Raw genomic sequence first — 20467 nt, 5'->3', positions numbered from 1 at the left:
TATCAATCTGGTAGAAAATATTGTGCATCAACTTCTTTTAAGAAGGGGAAAGTAATAGTTTAATATAGAAGTGGGGAACCTTTTCATGTTGGAAGGCCGCATTGTTAGTTGTAATCTAATAAGGCAGCATCCAAGAAACTTCAATTATATATTCTTCAAAATTCGCATTTTTTTTAATTGCGGCAGTCAGTCTGTGAGGATTATTTTGTTGAATTTTCTTTTACTCTCTGGTATTTTAAATACATTCATTTTAAGATTAAAATAAAAATAATAAAGTACAGAAAAAAACATTTTAATAAAAAATAAAAGATTTGTTCTGCAAAATTTGGATTCATTGAAAAGGCCACACACAATGGCTGCAGGTTCCCCACCCCTTTAATATTTGTTTATCCTCTGACATAAGAGTTAAGAACATAGAACCATACAGCCCAGTACAGGCCCTTCGGCCCTCAGTGTTGTTCCAATCTTTTATTCTAGACTAACCTACTTACCCTTCATTGTACTGTCATCCATGTGCCTATTCAAGGGTTGCTTAAATGTTCCTAATGTATCTGATTCTACTGCCACTGTTGACGGTGCATTTCACACACACTCACCACTCTGTGTAAAGAACCTACCTCTGACATCTCCCCTAAATCTTCCTCCAATCACCTTAAAATTATGTTCCCTCACGATAGCCATTTCTGTCCTGGGAAAAAGTCTCTGGCTATCCACCCTATGTATACCTCTCTTTCATCTTGTACACCTCTATCAAGTCACCTCTTGTCCTTCTTCCCTCCAATGAGAAAAGCCCGAGCTCTCTCAACTTTTCTTCATAACACATGCCCTCCAGTCCAGCAGCATCTGGTACATCTCCTTTGCACCCTCTCTATAGGAGGCAAGTGGAAGCTTTAATGAGGCAACCAGCACTGAACACAATATTCCAAGTGTGGTCTAACCAGAGCTTTATAGAGATGCAGCATAACTTTAAAGCTCTTAAACTTAATCCTCCTACTAATGAAAGCTAACACACTATATGTCGTCTTAACAATCCTATCAACTTGGGTGGCAACATTGAGGGATCTATGGACATGGACCCTAAGATCCTACTGTTTCTCCACACTACCAAGACTCCTGCCTTTAACCCTGTACTCTGCATTCAAATTCAACCTTCCAAAATGAATCATTTCACACTTTTCTAGGTTGAACTCCATCTACCACTTCTCAGTCCAGCTCTGCTTCCTGTCAATGTCCCTTTTGAAGGACTCTCCCTCTCAACCACTCCCCTCATTTGCTGCATAATGATCTTCAGGTTAAACCATCCTTCTTTATAAGGCAAAACTAAACCCCCTCATAACATTGCAGTTCTGTCCATTCAGCTGGATTAATGCAGTTGTTTCGTATAAAAATGTTATGCAATTATAGTGCAGTATCAGGATTTGGACAAATTTTTAAAATTTTGAAGAACTTTGTATTTTCCAACTTGCATGAGAATTTTTTTTCTTTTGTGTTGATCTTTTTGACTTGTATATTTTAACTGCCTTGTACTCAGTCAAAAAATGCCATTTGCACCACTAACATTCCTGTCCTTGTGATTATTTCCCCAGCTGTGGATAATGGGTGTGTTGCCTATGTCCTGAGAACTGGTTTTAATACTTCTCAGGTGAGTAGACCACCATGCACAGTCAGGTTAGGAGAGGATTGTTGAACTGGCCACAGCATTATGACAGAGAATCATAATGTGGCTGAGACTGCTGCAATTTTGAACAGTGAAGTTACGTCTCAGGTTTCCGCGCAAAAGTTCAGCAACAATGGCAAACCGGACCAGTGAATTCAATTTACCGCTTGTTAGCTGATCAGCACTGGATTATTGTAGTACAGGAGAACATAGCTACGCTGTTTTAAACCACTCTGATTCCACCCAGCTTGCATTTGTTATCTGGATGGAAATGCCAGGCCCAGACACAGGGAGTCCCTGGGTTACAAATTGACTCTATTCTTGAGTACATGCACAAGCTGATTTGTACGCAAGTCAGAACATAATGCAGTGCAATATAAAATAGCAGTTCATTCACATGTTGCCTCTTTAAAATCAATATTAATATGGGACCTTGTTCATCAATTGGACATTCGTAAATCAGGGACCACCTGTATAGTTCAACACTGCCAACCATTGCACAGCAGAGTGAGGTATAGTGATTTAATTATGCTACTTCATGTATTCTTGGTAATGGAAACGTTTACTTCAAACCTAAAAGAAGAACAAACAAAAATATATCAGTGAGGTAAAAACAATGCTGGAAACCAGATTCTGGATTAGTGGTGCTGGAAGAGCACAGCAGTTCAGGCAGCATCCAAGGAGCTTCGAAATTGACGTTTCGGGCAAAAGCCCTTCATCAGGAATAAAGGCAGTGAGCCTGAAGCGTGGAGAGATACGTGTCGTGCAACTCCCAGGTCATTTCCTCTGCCCTGAAGCTCTTCAACCATGTCGTGAAACAAACTCGCTACCACAGCCACATTTGCTTCCTCAGTGCCTGCCTCCGTAACCAACTCATCCCACACGGACTCCAGACCACCTTTAAACCAGCAGAGTTCGGACCCGAACAGGACAAACAGTACAGACTACAGATTCAAAAACACCAGCAACAGTTCTCCTTCAAGATCCTCCACTCCACGCTCGCAGCAATGCGCCGGCACCTAACTCAGCTGAGGGCCACACTCTCTCAGAATTGCAAAGGACCCACTCTGTACGACATCTTCAGGAGAATTGATGACGTCACTTCTGCCCCCATCATGGCCACTCCCACAACCACTTCCACCCCTCACAATTCCTCGCATCACACGTGACATCACTTCCGCCCTTCACATCATCGCTGATGCCACATGCTCAGTGACTTCCGTCACCCCTACTGCCATGGTCACCAGCGCCACTCACCGATCGCAATGTCACTATCCCCACCCCCCAGAACCCCGAGGGGAACACTACCCCTGCTCATGACTCCACCCCCATTTCCCCCCACCATCACACCCACTCCAGTTACAGGTTCTGCCCCCACTCCCAGCTCTACACCCACACCAGATCCCAGCTCCCAACCCTGCTGAGTTTTCACCATCCCCCTTCTCCCCACGCCCGACCTCCCACTCACTGAGGACGAACGATCAATCCTCAGCAAAGGACTCACTTTCATCCCCCTCCATCCATGCATCAATGAATTTAATACACGCCGTGATGTCGAACAATTCTTCCGTCGCCTCCGAGCTTACTTCCACAATCAGGATTCCCGCCCACCTTCGGAGGACCCCTTCGCCCACCTCCAACACACTGCATCCACCTGGGCACCCCACGCTGGCCTATTACCTGCCCTCGACCTCTTCATTTCCCAACTGCCGCCGGGACATTAACCACCTCAACCTATCTACCCCCCCCCCCCCACTCCAACCTCTCACCCTCACAACGCGCAGCCCTCCAATTTCAACCTCACCATCAAGCCAGCGGATAAAGGGGGCGCAGTGGTAGTCTGGCGCACTGACCTCTACACCGCTGAAGCCAAACGCCAACTCGAGGACACCTCTTCCTACTGTCCCCTCGACCATGACCCCACCCCCCATCACCAAACCATCATCTCCCAGACCATACAGAACCTCATCGCCTCAGGAGATCTCCCACCCACAGCTTCCAACCTCATAGTCCGGGAACCCCGCACTGCCCGGTTCTACCTCCTTCCCAAGATCCACAAGCCTGACCACCCAGGCCGACCCATTGTCTCAGCATGCTCCTGCCCCTCTGAACACATCTCTACCTACCTCGACATTGTCCTATTCCCCCCACCCCCCCCAGTCCAGGAACTCCCCACATACGTTCGAGACACCACCCACGGCCTCCACCTCCTCCAAGACTTCCGTTTCCCTGGCCCCCAACGCCTCATCTTCACCATAGATATCCAATCCCTCTACACCTCCATCCGCCATGACCAGGGCCTCCAAGCCCTCTGTTTTTTCCTCTCCAGACGTCCCCAACAGTACCCTTCCACCGACACACTCATTTGTTTGGCCGAACTGGTCCTCACCCTTAACAATTTCTCCTTTGAATCCTCCCACTTCCTCCAGAACAAAGGGGTAGCCATGGGCACACGTATGGGCCCCAGCTATGCCTGTCTCTTTGTTGGTTACGTAGAGCAGTTGATCTTCCGTAATTACACCGGCACCACTCCCCACCTCTTCCTCCGCTACATTGATGACTGCATCGGCGGCACCTCGTGCTCCCGCGAGGAGGTTGAGCAATTCATCAACTTCACCAACACATTCCACCCTGACCTTAAATTTACCTGGACCATCTCTGACACCTCCCTCCCCTTCCTGGACCTCTCCATCTCCATCAATGACGACCGACTTGACACTGACATCTTTTACAAACCCACCGACTCCCACAGCTACCTGGATTACACCTCTTCCCACCCTACCTCTTGCAAAAATGCCATCCCGTATTCCCAATTCCTCCGTCTCCGCCATATCTGCTCCCAGGAGGACCAGTTCCACCACAGAACACACCAGATGGCCTCCTCCTTTAGAGACCGCAATTTCCCTTCCTTCCCACGTGGTTAAAGATGCCCTCCAACGCATCTCGTCCACATCCCGCACCTCCGCCCTCAGACCCCACCCCTCCAACCGTAACAAGGACAGAACGCCCCTGGTGCTCACCTTCCACCCTGCCAACCTTCGCATAAACCAAATCATCCGCCGACATTTCCGCCACCTCCAAAAAGACCCCACTACCAGGGATATATTTCTCTTCCCACCCCTTTCCGCCTTCCGCAATGACCGTTCCCTCCATGACTACCTGGTCAGGTCCATGCCCCCAAACAACCCACCCTCCCATCCTGGCACTTTCCCCTGCTACCGCAGGAACTGTAAAACCTGCGCCCATATCTCCTCCCTCACCTCTATCCAAGGCCCTAAAGGAGCCTTCCATATCCATCAAAGTTTTACTTGCATATCCACTAATATCATTTATTGTATCTGTTGCTCCCGATGCGGTCTCCTCTACATTGGGGAGACTGGGCGCCTCCTAGCAGAGCGCATTAGGGAACATCTCCGGGACACCCGCACCAATCAACCACACCGCCCCGTGGCCCAACATTTCAACTCCCCCTCCCACTCTGCCGAGGACATGGAGGTCCTGGGCCTCCTTCACCGCCGCTCCCTCACCACCAGACACCTGGAGGAAGAACACCTCATCTTCCGCCTTGGAACACGTCAACCCCAGGGCATCAATGTGAACTTCAACAGTTTCCTCATTTCCCCTTCCCCCCACCTCACCCTAGTTCCAAAATTCCAGCTCAGCACTGTCCCCATGACTTGTCCGGCCTTGTCCTACCTGCCTATCTCCTTTTCCACCTATCCAGTCCACCGTCTCCTCACTGACCTATCACCTTCATCCCCTCCCCCACTCACCCATTGTACTCTATGCTACTTTCTCCCCATCCCCACCCTCCTCTAGCTTATCTCTCCACGCTTCAGGCTCTCTGCCTTTATTCCTGATGAAGTGCTTTTGCCCGAACTGTCGATTTTGAAGCTCCTTGGGTGCTGCCTGAACTGCTGTGCTCTTTCATCACCACTAATCCAGAAAAATATATCAGTGACAGCAACGATAATTTTAAAGTATATAATAAGTGTTTTATTATGCATATATAAGGGGAGTAAGAGATTAGGCAAAGAGTACATCCTCTCCAGGATAAAGGAGGGAATTTATGTGTGGATTGGATGAAATGGATGAGGTCCTTAACGAATACTTTGCATCAGTTGATATTCTGGAGCTTGTCAATATGAAAAAACTGTTAGGTGTCTTAGAAAACATTCAAGTATACAAGTCCCCAGGACCTGATGAAATCTATCCCAGAATTCTGAGGAAGGTAGTTGTGGAAATTGCCGCGGCTTTGTACAAGGTCTTTTTATCCTTTTTTGTCACAGGAGAGGTTCCAGACGACTGTACGTAGCTGTTTTTTTTGAGAAGGATGACAGGAATGATTACGGGTTGGTGAGCTTCAGTGGTCAGCAAGTTATCGTGGAAGGTTGTTAGAGATAGGATTTACTCACATTTGGAAAAATATGACTTATTAGTTGTAGGCAGCACGGCTTTGTGTAGGGAAGGTCATGTTCCTCAAATTTGATTGAGTGTTTTGAGGAAGTGACGAAGATAATTGAGAGCAAGGCAGTTGAAGTTATCTATATGAATTTTAGCAAGGCCTTTAACAGGGGGAGCTGCAATTAATGAAGAGGGTTGCCAGAGGATACAGCAGGATATAAATAGAACATAGAACAGTACAGCACAGAACAGGCCCTTCAACCTACGATGTTGTGCCAACCACTGATGCTCATGTATGCACCCTCAAATTTCCGTGACCATATGCATGTCCAGTAGTCTCTTAAATTTCCCCAATGACCTTGCTTCCACAACTGCTGCTGGTAACTCATTATCCTTAATCCTGTACTCAGCTTTCAACTTCGACCTTCCAAAATGCATCACCTCGCATTTATCCAGGTTGAACTCCATCTGCCACCTCTCAGCCCATCTCTGCGTCCTGTCAATGTCCCGCTGCAGCCTACAACAGCCCTCTATACTGTCAACGACATCTACAACCTTTGTGTCGTCTGCAAACTTGCTGACTCATCCTTCAATCCCCTCATCCAAGTCATTAATAAAAATTACAAACAGTAGAGGCCCAAGGACAGAGCCCTGTGGGAACACCGCTCACCACAGACTTCCAGGCAGAATATTTTCCTTCTACTACCACTTGCTGTCTTCTGTCGACCAGCCAAATCTGTATCCAGACAGCTAAGTTCCCCTGTATCCCATTCCTCCTGACCTTCTGAATGAGCCTACCATGGGGAACCTTATCAAATGCCTTGCTGAAGTCCATATACGCCACACCCACAGCTCGACCCTCATCAACTTTTCTAGTCACATCCTCAAAGAACTCGATAAGGTTTGTGAATCATGACCTGCCCCTCTCAAAGCCGTGTTGACTGCATTTAATCAAACTATGCTCTTCCAGATGGTCATAAATCCTAGCCCTCAGAATCCTTTCTGACACCTTGCAGACGACAGACGTGAGACTTACTGGTGTGTAATTGCTGGGGATTTCCCTATTTCCTTTCTTGAAGAGAGGAATTACATTTGCCTCTCTCCAGTCCTCAGGTATGATTCCAGTGGGGCGCGAGGATGCAAAGATCTTTGCAAGTGGCGAAGCAATTGCATTTCCCATTTCCCAAAGCAGCCGAGGACAAATCTGGTCTGGGCCTGGCGACTTGTCAATCTTAAATGTTTGACAAAATTTTCAGCACATCAGCTTCCTCTATCTCTATCCACTCCAGCATGCACACCTGCTCTTCAAAGGTTTCATCCACTACAAAGTTCGTTTCTTTCATAAAGACAGAAGCAAAAAACTCATTTAGGGCTTTCCCTACCACCTCAGACTCCACACACACATTCCCTATGCTATCCCTGATCGGCCCTACTCTTTCTTTGATCATTCTCTTACTCCTCACATAAGTGTAAAATGCCTTTGTGTTCTCCCTAATCCGTTCTACCATGCCTTTCTCGTGCCCCCTCCTGACTCTCCTAGACTGGAGAAGTGTGTGGAGAATTGGCATTTGGCATTTAATCTGGACAAATGTGAAGTGATGCACTTTGGAACATCTAATGCAGAGGGAAAGTATGTAATAAGTAGCAGAACCCTTAGTGGCATCAACATACAGAGGATCCAGGTGTACAGGTTCACAGTTCACTGAAATTGGCAACACAAGTGGGTAAGGTGGTCAAGAAGGCATATCACCATTTGCCTTCATTGGTTGGGGCATAGAGGATATAAATTGGCAAGTCATGTTGAACATTAGTTAACCCATATTTGGAATATCGTGTAAAAGTCTGGTCACCACACTGCAAGAAGGATGTGGAGGCATTGGAGAGGGTACAGAAACAATTAACCAAGATGTTACCTGATTTGAGGAGACATTGGGCAAACATGGTTTGTTTTCACTTTAAAAGTCAGAAAATGAAAGGTGGCCTGATCGTTTCGTAAAATTCTATGAGAGGCAGGATAGAATGGATATTTGGAGTCTTGCCCCAGGTAGAAATGTCAATTACAAGGGGGCATAGGTTTAAGGTAAAAAGGGGTAAGTTTAAAGGAGATAAGAGAGGCAGGTATTTTTCCCCACAGAGTGGTAAGTGCCTGGAATGTGCTGCCAGAGGAGGTGATGGAGGTGGATACAATAGCTGTGTTTAAGAGGCATCTTGGTCAGGCAGCATCCGAGGAGCAGGAGAATTGACGTTTCGGGCATAAGCCCTTCATCAGGAAATGTCGATTCTCTTGATCCTCAGATGCTGCCTGACCTGTTGTGCTTTTGCAGCACTACACTCTCGACTCTGATCTCCAGCACCTGCGTTCTCACTTGCTCCTTAAGAGGCATCTTGATAGATATGTGAATAGGTCAGGCATAGAGGGATGTGGACCACTGAGAGGCAAAAAAGGTTTTTGGTTTAGAAAGGCATAATTTCTTGATGTGCCAGAAGGTTTGTTCCTGTGTTGTGCTGTTCCTAGTTCTTTGTAAATTTGTGCAAGATGAATGCTAGCTGATTATATAGGAAGTGAGTTAGGTACACTGAAATATTCAGCCTACTGTCAACTAACACCTACAGTGTTTGGCAGTATTATCTAGGTCTAGAAATAATAGTTCGAGTTGCACCCAAGAGACGTGTACATCATTTTTGTTGACACTCCAGTGCTCCTAAGGGTATGCCAGATGTCTGGTGGGACTTCAAACCAGGCCTGCCCTGCCCTGCTTGCTCAACTGAAAATAAAAGAACAAGCTGCTGCCAGAAGAACAGCAAGGGATTTGCCTTGACGTGATTCCTCCTCAAAAAAGACCACTAAAACTAGATTTTGTGGAATAGCCTTGTCTCATGTACAGTTTCTAAGAACTTCTGTGCAAACTGGCTGACACCTAATGAAAATAATTAATTGAATGTTGAGCGCTTTGAGATCCTAGATATTTGATGAGACATTTTAGTTTTTGTTATTTCAAGCTTCCTGCTTATTTTATCCTGAATTCTCAATGGTAGTGCAAGCAGCCAGCAACCTTTCTGCAATAAAATCTCTCATTTGTATCCATTCCCTGTCACAGTTTTGGTTATGAATTCATTGTGTCCATTTATATTAGGAATCACTAGTGTAAACCTATGGTTGTGATTATATTCTCTTCTCCAGTTGAGATCTGTAGTGCCTGAAGGAGGAGATGCAAAAGTTTATTGCAGTGTGACAATTTATATCCAATAATAACAGTAAAATACTTTGGATGCTGGAAATTTGAAATAAAAACCAGGTCTGGTAGTATCTGTGGAGGGGGAAGGAGTTTATGTTGCACGTCTGATAGACCTCTGTTTCAGAACATTTAAAAATTTATGGTGCAAACTGTCTAAGTAACATTCGTGTAGAAATTTCCAATCTCAAAGGATTTGAATTATGTCATCTCATGTTAGTCTAATTATCTAATGTCCTCTAAGCTTGATGCATTGGAAAACTTAGTTTTGAATCCTTCTGAATGACGACTGAACCTTGGAAATGGCTAGTTATTATTTTATTATTAATGAGTATGTTACTGAGGTTGATTTTCTTTGTCTATTTTTTGTGCAGTTTTTCTGTATATGCATAAGAAATGTACATCTGCTGAAATACCATCTGTATCCCATTCCTTAAATCAAAACTAGTTGCTCAGCCAGATTTTAGAAGGAGCAGGGAGTCCTACCCAATATCTTTCCCTCAGTATACAAAATGCTGCTTCATCTCATTGTTTGGTGGCCTTGCTTACGTTGTGTAACATGAGTTCCTGTCCCTATAGCGTGACCGTGCTTCAAGTAATTCATTGTTAGTGAAGCACTTAAAAAAAAACTGCCAACATATAGTGCAGCAGTGCCATGCAACAATAAGTTAAGTTAGTTCACAAGATGTCAGGCCATATATAGTTTTTGTGGAAACCGTTTTCTACATTTAGTGTTTTCAACTGCAGTCCCTCTTTTGCTGTTTGAACAGGCTGCTGCTAACTTTTTCATAGAATCCTTACAGTGCAAAAAGGGGCCATTTGACCCATCTAGTCCACACTGACCCTGCATAAAGCATCCCACTCAGACCCACCCTATCCCTGTAACCTACATCTCTTATGGCTAGTCCACCTAGCCTGCGCATACCCAGACATTACGGGGCATTTTAGCATGGTCATTCCACCAAACCGGCACATCTTTGGACAGTGGGAAGAAGCCAGAACACTTGACAGAAACCCACTTGGGTATGGGGACAGCATGTAAACTCCACACACCGCCAAGGCTGGAATTGAATCTAGGTCCCTGGCACTGAAAGACAGCAGTGCTAATCATCCTGATGAAGGGCTTATGCCCGAAACATCGATTCTTCTGCTCCTCTGATGCTGCCTGACCTTGCTGTGCTTTTCCAACACCACACTCTTGACTCGAACCATTGACCTGCTTTCCTGCCCTTGACTGTACTCCAGCTCCACACTCTTGATTAATGAGCATCCAGTATAAGGAAGAGCAAACAGGTTAAAGGGCCTTCTCCTAGGCCTGCTGCAAGGCTTGACAAAGTGGCTTTGAATGTGTGCAGGCAGTGGGCTGTGGAAAGGGTCGTTGTGCCTGCTTGTTTGTCCCTCTTTTGCATTTATGTCCCTGCTCAGGTACCCATTGAGATGAATCATACAGTGTCTGCTGGCAAGTCTTTAAGGACAGCTGAGCACTTTTTTTCTGCTTTATTTTTCTTTCAAATGACTTGTCACCTGCTTCCTTCCCTAAATCCAGCCCCACCTCACTTTTCCTCAATCTTGATCTCTGGTGTGCTGCATGTGCCTGATCTGTGACCCCTTTCCCCTCGCTCTTCCTCCACTTTGCCCAATTTGTGCTTTTGCTGTCATCCACAGCTATAATCTTTGCCTGTCTGTGTGACTGTTTGATTTTTATCTCATGTATATCCTCCTCCCCCTCTTTGTGAAGTTATATAAATACAAATTTGTGTATTATAGATTGCCCAAATGTTGATCATCCGTGGAATGAACCAAGAAATAGGTTCTTAGTGCAGAAGACTGGAAGAGTGTGCAAGGAAAACACAAATCTTGCTTTTGTAAATAATTGAATTTTGCTTTAAAACTTCCAGGGCAAATTGCTGCGAACAATCCTGTTTGGAGTCAAACGGGTTACAGCCAACAATCTGGAGACATTCATTTTCATCCTTTTCCTTCTCATCTTTGCTATTGCAGCCGCTGTATATGTCTGGGTTGAAGGTAAGCTCCAAATACTTATTTTTACTTTGCATTGCAGATTCAGGAAGGCTGTTGAAGCATGAATCCAGAGCTAGTCACTGTATTTACCATTACCATTCTTAGTGGAAGTCAAATACTTCCCTACCTTGTGAAAGGGGAGGATGTTATAGATTAGATTAGATTCCCTACAGTGTGGAAACAGGCCATCCGGCCCAACCAGTCCACACCAACCCTCCAAAGAGTAACCCACCCAGACCCATTTCCTTCTGACTAATGCACCTAACACAATGGGCAATTTAACATGGCCAGTTCACCTGACCTGCACATCTTTGGACTGTGGGAGGAAACCGGAGCACCCGAAGGAAACCCACACAGACACTATGAGAATGTGCAGACTCCACAGACTTGCCCAAGGCTAGAATCGAACCTGGGACCCTGGTGCTGTGAGGCAGCAGCGCTAACCACTGTGCCATTGTGCTGCCATAAATGCACAAGGGAGGGAAAGATTCCACTCAAAATTAAAAGTTGTACCTGACTAAGGAATTGCCTTCACTAAAAGAGGAGGTTTGGTGGTCGTAAAGGAGGAGACCAATTTCCTGTGCTTTGAACTATATATTTGTTTTTAGAATCATAAGTTTTCACAGCATGGGAAAAGGCCCTTTGGTCCATCGTGTCCACGCAAGCCAACAAGCATCGATTTATTCGAATTGCATTTTCCAGCACTTAGCCCATAGACTTATATGCGATGGGGTTTCAGATGCTCAGCTAAATTCTTTAGGATCTTCAATATTCCTGTCTCAACCATCTCTTTTAGGCAGTGGGTTCAATATAAACACCACCCTCTGTGTGGGGGGAAAAAAAATTTCCTCAACTTTCCCCAAAACAATTAATCCAAGAATCGCACCATACAGAGGAGGCCCTTTGGCCTATTGAGTCTGCACTGACAAAAAAAAGTCTAAATCTACCCTAGTCCCACTTTCCAGTTCTTGGCCCATAAACATTCTGCTCTTTACCTTAAAACTCTTCACCTTTGGTGATTGACAGCTGTCTGAAGGGGAAATGTTTCTCCCTATCTACTCTTAGCTACTGGTGCCAGTCTGCAGCCCTTTGACTAATCAGTCTATTTTGTCCCATTGACTAAGGCAATTTTTGTGTCGTGTGAATTTACAGATGATATCCCCTGTGTTCACGTCTAGATCATTAATATAACTGCACGCAGTAAGAGACCCAGCACTGAACTCTGTGGTCTGCTACTCAACTCGGGCTCCATTCACATTAATACAATTGTAGTGTCACCCTCTGCTTCCTGCCACGAAGCCAACTTTGGATCCATTTGCCAAATTGTTGTGGATCCCATTAGTTCTTAGATCCGTAAGCATACTGTTTTATGAGACCTTGTCGCAAGCCCTAATAAAATAAATGTACACTGCACTACCCTCAACTACACACACAGTTAACGCTTGATAAATGCAATCAAAATTATGATCTCCAACCCCCCGACAAAGCCATACCAGCTACCTTTTTTTAATCCTTGCCTCTCTGTAGAGTTTAATTGTCTATCAGAAGTTTTTTAGTTTCCCTATCACTAATATTAGATTAATCGGCCTGTAGCTTCCTGGTTTATCCCTAACAACCTTCTTGATTAACAGTACCACGTTAGTTTTCCTCTTGTCCTCAGCACCCTATTGTAGCCACAGATTTGTAAATTAATGTTCGTGAGTTTTGAGAAGATTTTTTGCTCAGGTTGAGGTTCTGGATGTAAGTTTGCTCGCTGAGCTGGAAGGTACATTTTCAGATGTTTCATCACTATACTAGGTAACATCATCAGTGAGTCTCCAGTGAAGCACTGGTGGTCTGGCCCACTTTTTTTATTTGTGTTTCATTTTCCTTGGATTGGTGATGTCATTCTCAGGGTGGTAATTAGAATCCTAGTCAATGTATTTATTGATAGAGTTCCAGTTTGGAATGCCATGCTTCTAGAGATTCTCATGAGTGTCTCAGTTTGGCTTGTCCTAGGATGGATGTCCCAGTTGAAAATGGTGTCCTTCCTCATCTGTATGTAAAGATACTAGTGAGAATGGGTCATGTCTTTTTGTGGCAAGTTGATGTTCATGCAATTGCAATGACAATTAGTTTTACTTCTTGTCTGTATAAGGTCTTTAAAATTCATTAGCTGCTGTTTTAGTGTGTCTGCTTGTTTGAGTTGCTGAAACAAAATGCCTCCAGAAACTCGAGCCACTCTCTCCTATATCAAAGACATCTCAGAACTGACTGCCAGACTACTCCGACCTCTTGACATCATGGTAGCCCATAAACCCACCAACGCACTAAAACAGCAGCTAATGAACTTGAAAGACCCTATATAGACGACAAACAAAATTAATGCCACTTACAAATTACCTTGCAAGAACTGTGACAAACACTACATTGGACAAGCAGGCAGAAAACTAGCCACAAAAAGACATGACTCACTCTCACTAGTATCTTCGCATAAAGATGAGGAAGGGCTCCACTTTGACTGGGACAACACATCCATCCTAGGACAAGCCAAATTGAGACATTCGTGAGGATCTCCGGAAGCATTGCACTCCAACTGGAACTCTATCAACAAACACATTGATTTGGGTCCCATTTATTATCCTGTGAGAAAAAGAGCAGGAAATGACATCAACTTGAAACTTTATTTCTGATCCATCTTTGTCCTTATCCATATTTACCTTAAATCTAACTGCATTATAGTCATAGTCACCGAAATGTTCCCCACTGTCACATCTACCACATGCTTGACTTTGTTCCGTAAAAGTAGGACTTGCTATGTGTTGGCTGAAAAAAACTCTCCTGGACATATCTTAAGAAATTTGCATTTCATCCTTTCAGTTCCAGTTAATTTTGGGGAATTTGAAATCCCTTACTGCTATGACTTTTTATTTTTATACATCTGAGATTTTCATTCATATCTATCTGTCTCTCCCTGACTGTGTTTATAATATCATGCCCCCATGTGTTAATCAGCTACCTCAATTCATCTGTCTTATTTGCAAGACTCCTCCTAGCATTTAAAATAAATGCCTTCCAGCCTTGCCATGCTTCCTTCTGCTTTAACTTGACTGTGTCTTCCAGTGGTGGATTTTACCTATATTTGTTTGCACATCACCCCCTATTGTACATGCACTCAGTATCTCCTTCCCCTGCCAAATTAATTTAAACTCTGACTATCAAGCCACTCCCCCCCCCTCACTCGCCAGTTTGTTGGTCTTATTCTGGTTCAGATTAAACTGTCTTAGTAGAGTACTGAAGCACTACACCCTAATGGGATATGGTCAATGTTTAGCACAGCGGAAACTCACTGAGGGGGAACTCTCAGAATGAACTGCGGAGCTGTACCTATTCGTGAAGCCGTTAGGAGAATAGGGGATTGGCAATTGCATAGGAAGTGAGAGGGCTGCTAATTCTGAAATGGTAAAATAATCCACATTGTGCCATGGAAGGAAAAGGGCCACAGGTTTCTAAATTGGCATAAATCTCCATGGTTTGATTTGAGTGTAATGACAGTATGTACTTGTCACATGAGAAAGGTGTAAGAATATATCTCACTGATGACCCTCTTGAGGGAAAAGAAATTTGGAAAATATTTATAAATTTTAATTTATAAAATAATAATTTAAAATCATTGTGCCAAAACACCAGTTTATATCCAATGCCTGGCCTGGCAGTTGAACTTCTGCAGGGATAGCTAATTTGCATATAAATCTGACTTTTCCTGTTTTGCCTGCAGTCAATAAGTAATGAAATTATTTGAGACATTTGCTTTCATTGTGAATGTGTTCAAGTTAACAGTTTTATCTGAAGTATTTTAGGGAACATCTAATTTTTATAAACATTTTACATGGAGATCACCTTTCTTTTCTTTTGCTGATGAGTTCCTTTATTCAGAGTAAGGAACCACAGTGGCAAATGTTGCTTTTCAATCACCAGTCAGTACCTTGCTGGCTGAGTGGTGTGCTCATAATGGCCAGCCAGGGTCAGCTGGCTAAATGTCCACTGTGTACTTGAGCTGGAACCCTGCAGGGCTTGGGCTGCATACAGCAGGACTCATATGGACTCAACACCTCTTCATTGACCAATACAAATGTGATAATCTGAATGTCACTTTCTGCCTTGTACATTTTCTGTGATTTCTTTGAAATTGTTTTTGTAATGGTCACTGCAGGGTTAATTGACTAAATGGTGTGGTCGAAATGGCTAGTGCTTTGTCTTAGCAAACATTATGACATACCCAGTATTTTCATCTCCACCACCCCCAACTCTCTGCAATCTGCGAGACTTAAACCCTTAGTGTGAGACATGCTACCTATATATCTGAATTAAAATGTGATATGTCTGTTAGTTCTGTGCACTAATCCATGCACTGTACAGTCTCCTACACATGCTGTGATGCCATTCGTTCTCGTGTTATTTATTGAGTAGCCTCCTTTCATTCTGTGTCCTGTCACTGGTTGTGTTGTTATTCCAGTCCGAGAAGTAGAAACTGGCAAAGGAGATGGTGCATCCTAGATTTTTGTAACTATAGGGTGAACTGTTTGTAATTCAGGAAACAAAAAAGTAGATTTAGTTGCAAGGAAAATCTAGAGTTTTGTGTTAGTTGAGGGATGGTTTGTGGGCGGCACGGTGGCACAGTGGTTAGCACTGCTGCCTCACAGCGCCAGAGACCCGGGTTCAATTCCTGCCTCAGGCAACTGACTGTGTGGAGTTTGCACGTTCTTCCCGTGTCTGCGTGGGTTTCCTCCGGGTGCTCCGGTTTCCTCCCACAGTCCAAAGATGTGCAGGTCAGATAAATTGGCCATGCTAAATTGCCCGTAGTGTTAGGTAAGGGGTAGATGTAGGGGTATGGGTGGGTTGCGCTTCGGCGGGGCGGTGTGGACTTGTTGGGCTGAAGGGCCTGTTTCCACACTGTAAGTAATCTTAAAAAAAAAACATCATGACTGTTTAATTGGCAGTTTTAGAACAATTGGACCAAACAGTAGGACCTCAAAAATACAAGTATCTTGTAAATGGGGATCTTTTTAGATATGAAACATCCATCACACGATAGATGTTATCTCTGTTTAATAATAATTAGATCATGCAGTACATTCTGATATATTTTCTCCAGTGAAAACGATTTATAATATCCAATGTTGCTTTATTTTCTATTGTAAAGAGCTCTAATGAATGAGCCGCATGGTAATTAATGCTTCCTCCTTGTTAGAAGTATGCACTTTAAAGGCTATTTAATGCTCAATCTTTCTGGATCTCAAGCTGGTGATTGTAGATGTCACTAAAATCTCCTGTTTGGCATAAGTGAGAAGCACTTTAGTTATTTCAAAGAATCCTACTCACTATGAACGTATCTGGACCTTTGTGTTCTTGCTTGCAGGTACAAAGGACCCGAACAGAAACCGTTACAAGTTATTTTTGGAGTGCACACTAATCTTAACGTCTGTTGTCCCTCCTGAGCTACCAATTGAATTGTCCCTGGCAGTCAACACTTCTCTTATTGCCTTGGCTAAACTCCGTAAGTACTGTGTGGAGCTGAAAGCTGTAAAAGTTCATAGTCAAGGTATGCATGTACTTTTAGGGGCTGTTTTACATTCTGCAAGCATACAGAAACCATTGTTGGCTAAAGTATAATTGTAGCAGCCAAGTAAACGAAAATGTCTGAATTGGTAATGGCTGCTTTTATCTTCAAACGGAATCTAGAAACAAGGGTAGACCATTCTGGAGTATAACTTGAACACGATGCAGAGGCGAAAGTGCCACCAATTGAAAGCTGGTCCCAAAGACCCTATATTGAGTGATAACTGGGGAAAACTGGTCAGGAGATCCCTCTGCTTGATTCCTTCCCTTCTGATCATCTAAGTTAGCCAATCTCACCAGCCTCCGGGATGTTGCAGTTGGTGAATGTAGATTTAAATCAATGGGTAGAAAGTTGTCCAAAGGCATCCGCCCTTTCCAACTCTCTTGCTCGTCAACAAACTCTGATGGGAGGTTGTAGTCTCAATGCTGGGTTTTAACAGAATATCACCGTACCTTTCTGGCAACTCACCATTCACCATGTCCTTCTCAGTGAATACTGATGCAACGTATTTGTTAAGTCTTCATCCACAACTTACTGTTTTGACCACACAGTATTGTCTCTGTCTCCCAGTAAAACTGGAATCAGTGGGTGTCAGGGGGCAAACTTCGCTGGTTCGAGTCATACCTGACACAAAGGAAGTTGGTTGTGGTTGTTGGAAGTTACTTATTTCAGCTCCATGACAGCTCTGCAGGAGTTCCTCAGGGTAGTGTCCTAGGCCCAACCATCTTCAGCTGCTTCATCAATGACCTTCCCAGAAGTGGGGATGTTCACCAATGATTGTGCAATGTTCAGCACCATTCATGGCTCCTCCGATACTGAAGCAGTCCATATTCAAATGCAACAAAATCTGGACAATATCCAGGCTTAGGTTGATCAATGGCAAGTAACATTCACACCATATAAATGCAAGGCTATGACCATCACCAATAAGAGACAAGTTAATGACTGCACCTTGACATTCAGTGGTGTTGCCATCACTGAATCCCCCACTATCAATATCTTTGGGTTTATCATTGACCAGAGACTCAACTGTACTTGCCACATAAACATAGTAGCTACAAGAGCAGGTCAGAGGCTAGGAATACTATGGTGAGCAACTCACCTCCTGATTCCCCAAAGCCTGTCCACCACCTACAATGCATAAGTCAGGGGTGTGATGGAATTGTCCCCACTTACCTGGATACATGCAGCTCTAACAACACTCAAGAAGCTTGACACCATCTTGGACAAAGCAGCCGCTTGGTTGGCATGACATCCACAAGCCTCCACCATCGCTCAGCAGCAGTAGTGTGTACCATCGACAAGATGCACTGCAAAAATTCACCAAAGATCCTCAGACAACACCTTCCAAAGCCACAACTACTTCCATCTAGAAGAACAAGTGCAGCAGATACAGGGAATACCACCACCAAGTTCCCTCTCCAAGCCACTCACCATCCTGACTTTGAAATATATCTTCATTCCTTTACTGTCACTGGACCAAAATCCTGGAATTCCCTCCCTAAGGCCATTGTGGGTCAACCCACAGCAGGTGGACTGCAGCAGTTCAAGAAGGCAACTCACCACTACCACCACCTCCAAGGGCAACTGAGACGGGCAATAAATGCTGGCCCAGCCAGGAATGTCCACATCCCATAAATGAATTAAAAAAAATTAGATGTCTTTAAAAATGTCCTGGCACCAGAGAGAGTGCAAAGGAGATTTCTTAAGGTAAGAGAGAGCTAAGAGGTTCCCATTATGAAGGCAGGCAAGAGAAACTTTTTTTCATTCAGCAAAGAAGGTGAGGAAATAGACTTGCTCAAAATCATGAGGGGTTTTGATATCAAATTAGAGGTATACTGACTCTTTGGTGAATTACTAAGCAGAGGGAAAAGAGTGAGTGCAGAGGTTAGTAGAATTTTACTTTGACCAGAATGGTGGATGAAGCAGAATCTATTCCCGCTTTTATGAGAGAGAGAGAGGATGATTTAAATGCTCAGGATTATGGAACTAAATGGCAAAGTCCTTCAAAGAGCTAGTATAGGCATGATAAGCTAACTGCATCCTTCTGTGCTATAAAATTCCATGACAATAATGACTCTGAGCATCAAATCTGTTTGCCTCATGAAAACATTATTAAAAACTGAACCGTGTCAAGTGAGCTTTCCTTATTTGACCGATTAACATTGTATAGGTAATGGCTGAGCGTAGTGTTCCTCGTGACTTGTACCAAACAAAACCTAAAAGGCAATGGTAATATGGTAAGTGGTAGAGAATTTTATTTAGCATGTCATGTGGTTATCTTTCTTGGTAATCGTGCTGATATGAATTTATATCCTAATAAAGAAAGAGGTTGGCAATGCAAATCTCTCTGGGATGTTCAGAGCAAGGCCAAGTTAGATATATGGCTTGGCAAACCAACTCTGAGTGAAAAATGTAGAAAGTCACTGTGTTCTCTCTTCCTGTGTGATTTATGGGTCAGGAATATTTGTTACATATCTCAACCACTTAATTTACCTGACTCTCAGCAAAAGACCATTTGAGTTGCTAGGAGAGGTCTAAGGACTGAATTTGCAATCACCGAGATGCTGCATCATTTTCTTTGGGTGTAGGAAGGGAAACATATGCATTATAATCAAAATCAGTACAAACCTACATGCAAAAATGCATTAGGTTAGTACACAAGTGTTTTGGTTCCACACAGCATGGCATTCTCAATTCTGAGAATATATGGTTTAAACAAAGTAGCAACCGAATAAAGATGCAATTGGGGAGCAAGTATGTCACCCACACTACAATAGCAAACTGAGGTCACCCAACCACAAGTTGCATTTCCATGAAGTCTTCAATAGATGTTCCAGGGTGCTTCACGAGAAATTTCAGGCATTTGATGGAGAGAATGCTTCCTCATGCTTCCTAGTTTTCCCTCAAGAGCCAGTAAAATTCATGTTCTCACCACTGTTGAGGTGAAGGTAAGGAATGGTCTTGAAGGTGGATTTCAAAAACCACCTTGAAGAGGAAGAGAGAGACCGCGTCAGGTTGAGACACTGAATTCCAAAGCTCAGGACCTTGGCAGGTGAAGGCAAGGCCAGCAGTGATAACGGGAGGTTAATTTGGATATGAGACCAGAACCAGAAAAACCAAGTGAGAGTAAGAAATATTTTAGACTTTTTTCAAAAATAATGATGCTGCTTTAGCTTCTTTATATATGATTACAAATGCATAGTATAAAAGGCACATTAGGGGGGCACGGTGGTTAGCACTGCTACCTCTCAGCTCCAGGGACCCGGGTTTGATTCCACCCTCTGGTGACTGTTTGTTTGTGTGGAGTTTACACATTCTTACCTGTGTCTGCATAGGTTTCTTCTGGGTGCTCCAGTTTCCTCCCACAGTCCAAAGATATGCAGGTTGGGTGGATTGACCTTGCTAAATTGCCCATAGCATCCAGCGATATGCAAGGTAGGTGAGTTAGCCTTGGGGAATGCAGGATTATTGGGGAGGAGGTAGCACTGGGTGGGATGCTTTTCAGAGAGGGGAGGGATGAAGTGTGGACTTGAATGGCCTGTTTCCACA

The 20467-nt window shown here is 43.9% G+C and overlaps 1 protein-coding gene across 1 annotated transcript in view; it reads left to right on the top strand.

Moving 5' to 3' along the window:
* Nucleotides 1-20467, top strand: part of atp13a1 (ATPase 13A1) — a 98446-nt gene that overhangs the window by 28554 nt on the left and 49425 nt on the right. Inside the window, exons 9-11 of the mRNA XM_072564041.1 lie at nucleotides 1587-1642; nucleotides 11193-11319; nucleotides 16715-16852. Coding sequence (XP_072420142.1) covers nucleotides 1587-1642; nucleotides 11193-11319; nucleotides 16715-16852 — 321 coding nt within the window. The remainder of the gene's footprint in view (nucleotides 1-1586; nucleotides 1643-11192; nucleotides 11320-16714; nucleotides 16853-20467) is intronic.

The sequence above is a fragment of the Chiloscyllium punctatum genome, chromosome 46, assembly GCF_047496795.1.
Source record: "Chiloscyllium punctatum isolate Juve2018m chromosome 46, sChiPun1.3, whole genome shotgun sequence".
Taxonomy (NCBI): Eukaryota; Metazoa; Chordata; class Chondrichthyes; order Orectolobiformes; family Hemiscylliidae; genus Chiloscyllium; species Chiloscyllium punctatum.
This window is presented reverse-complemented; position numbering and strand designations above follow the sequence as displayed.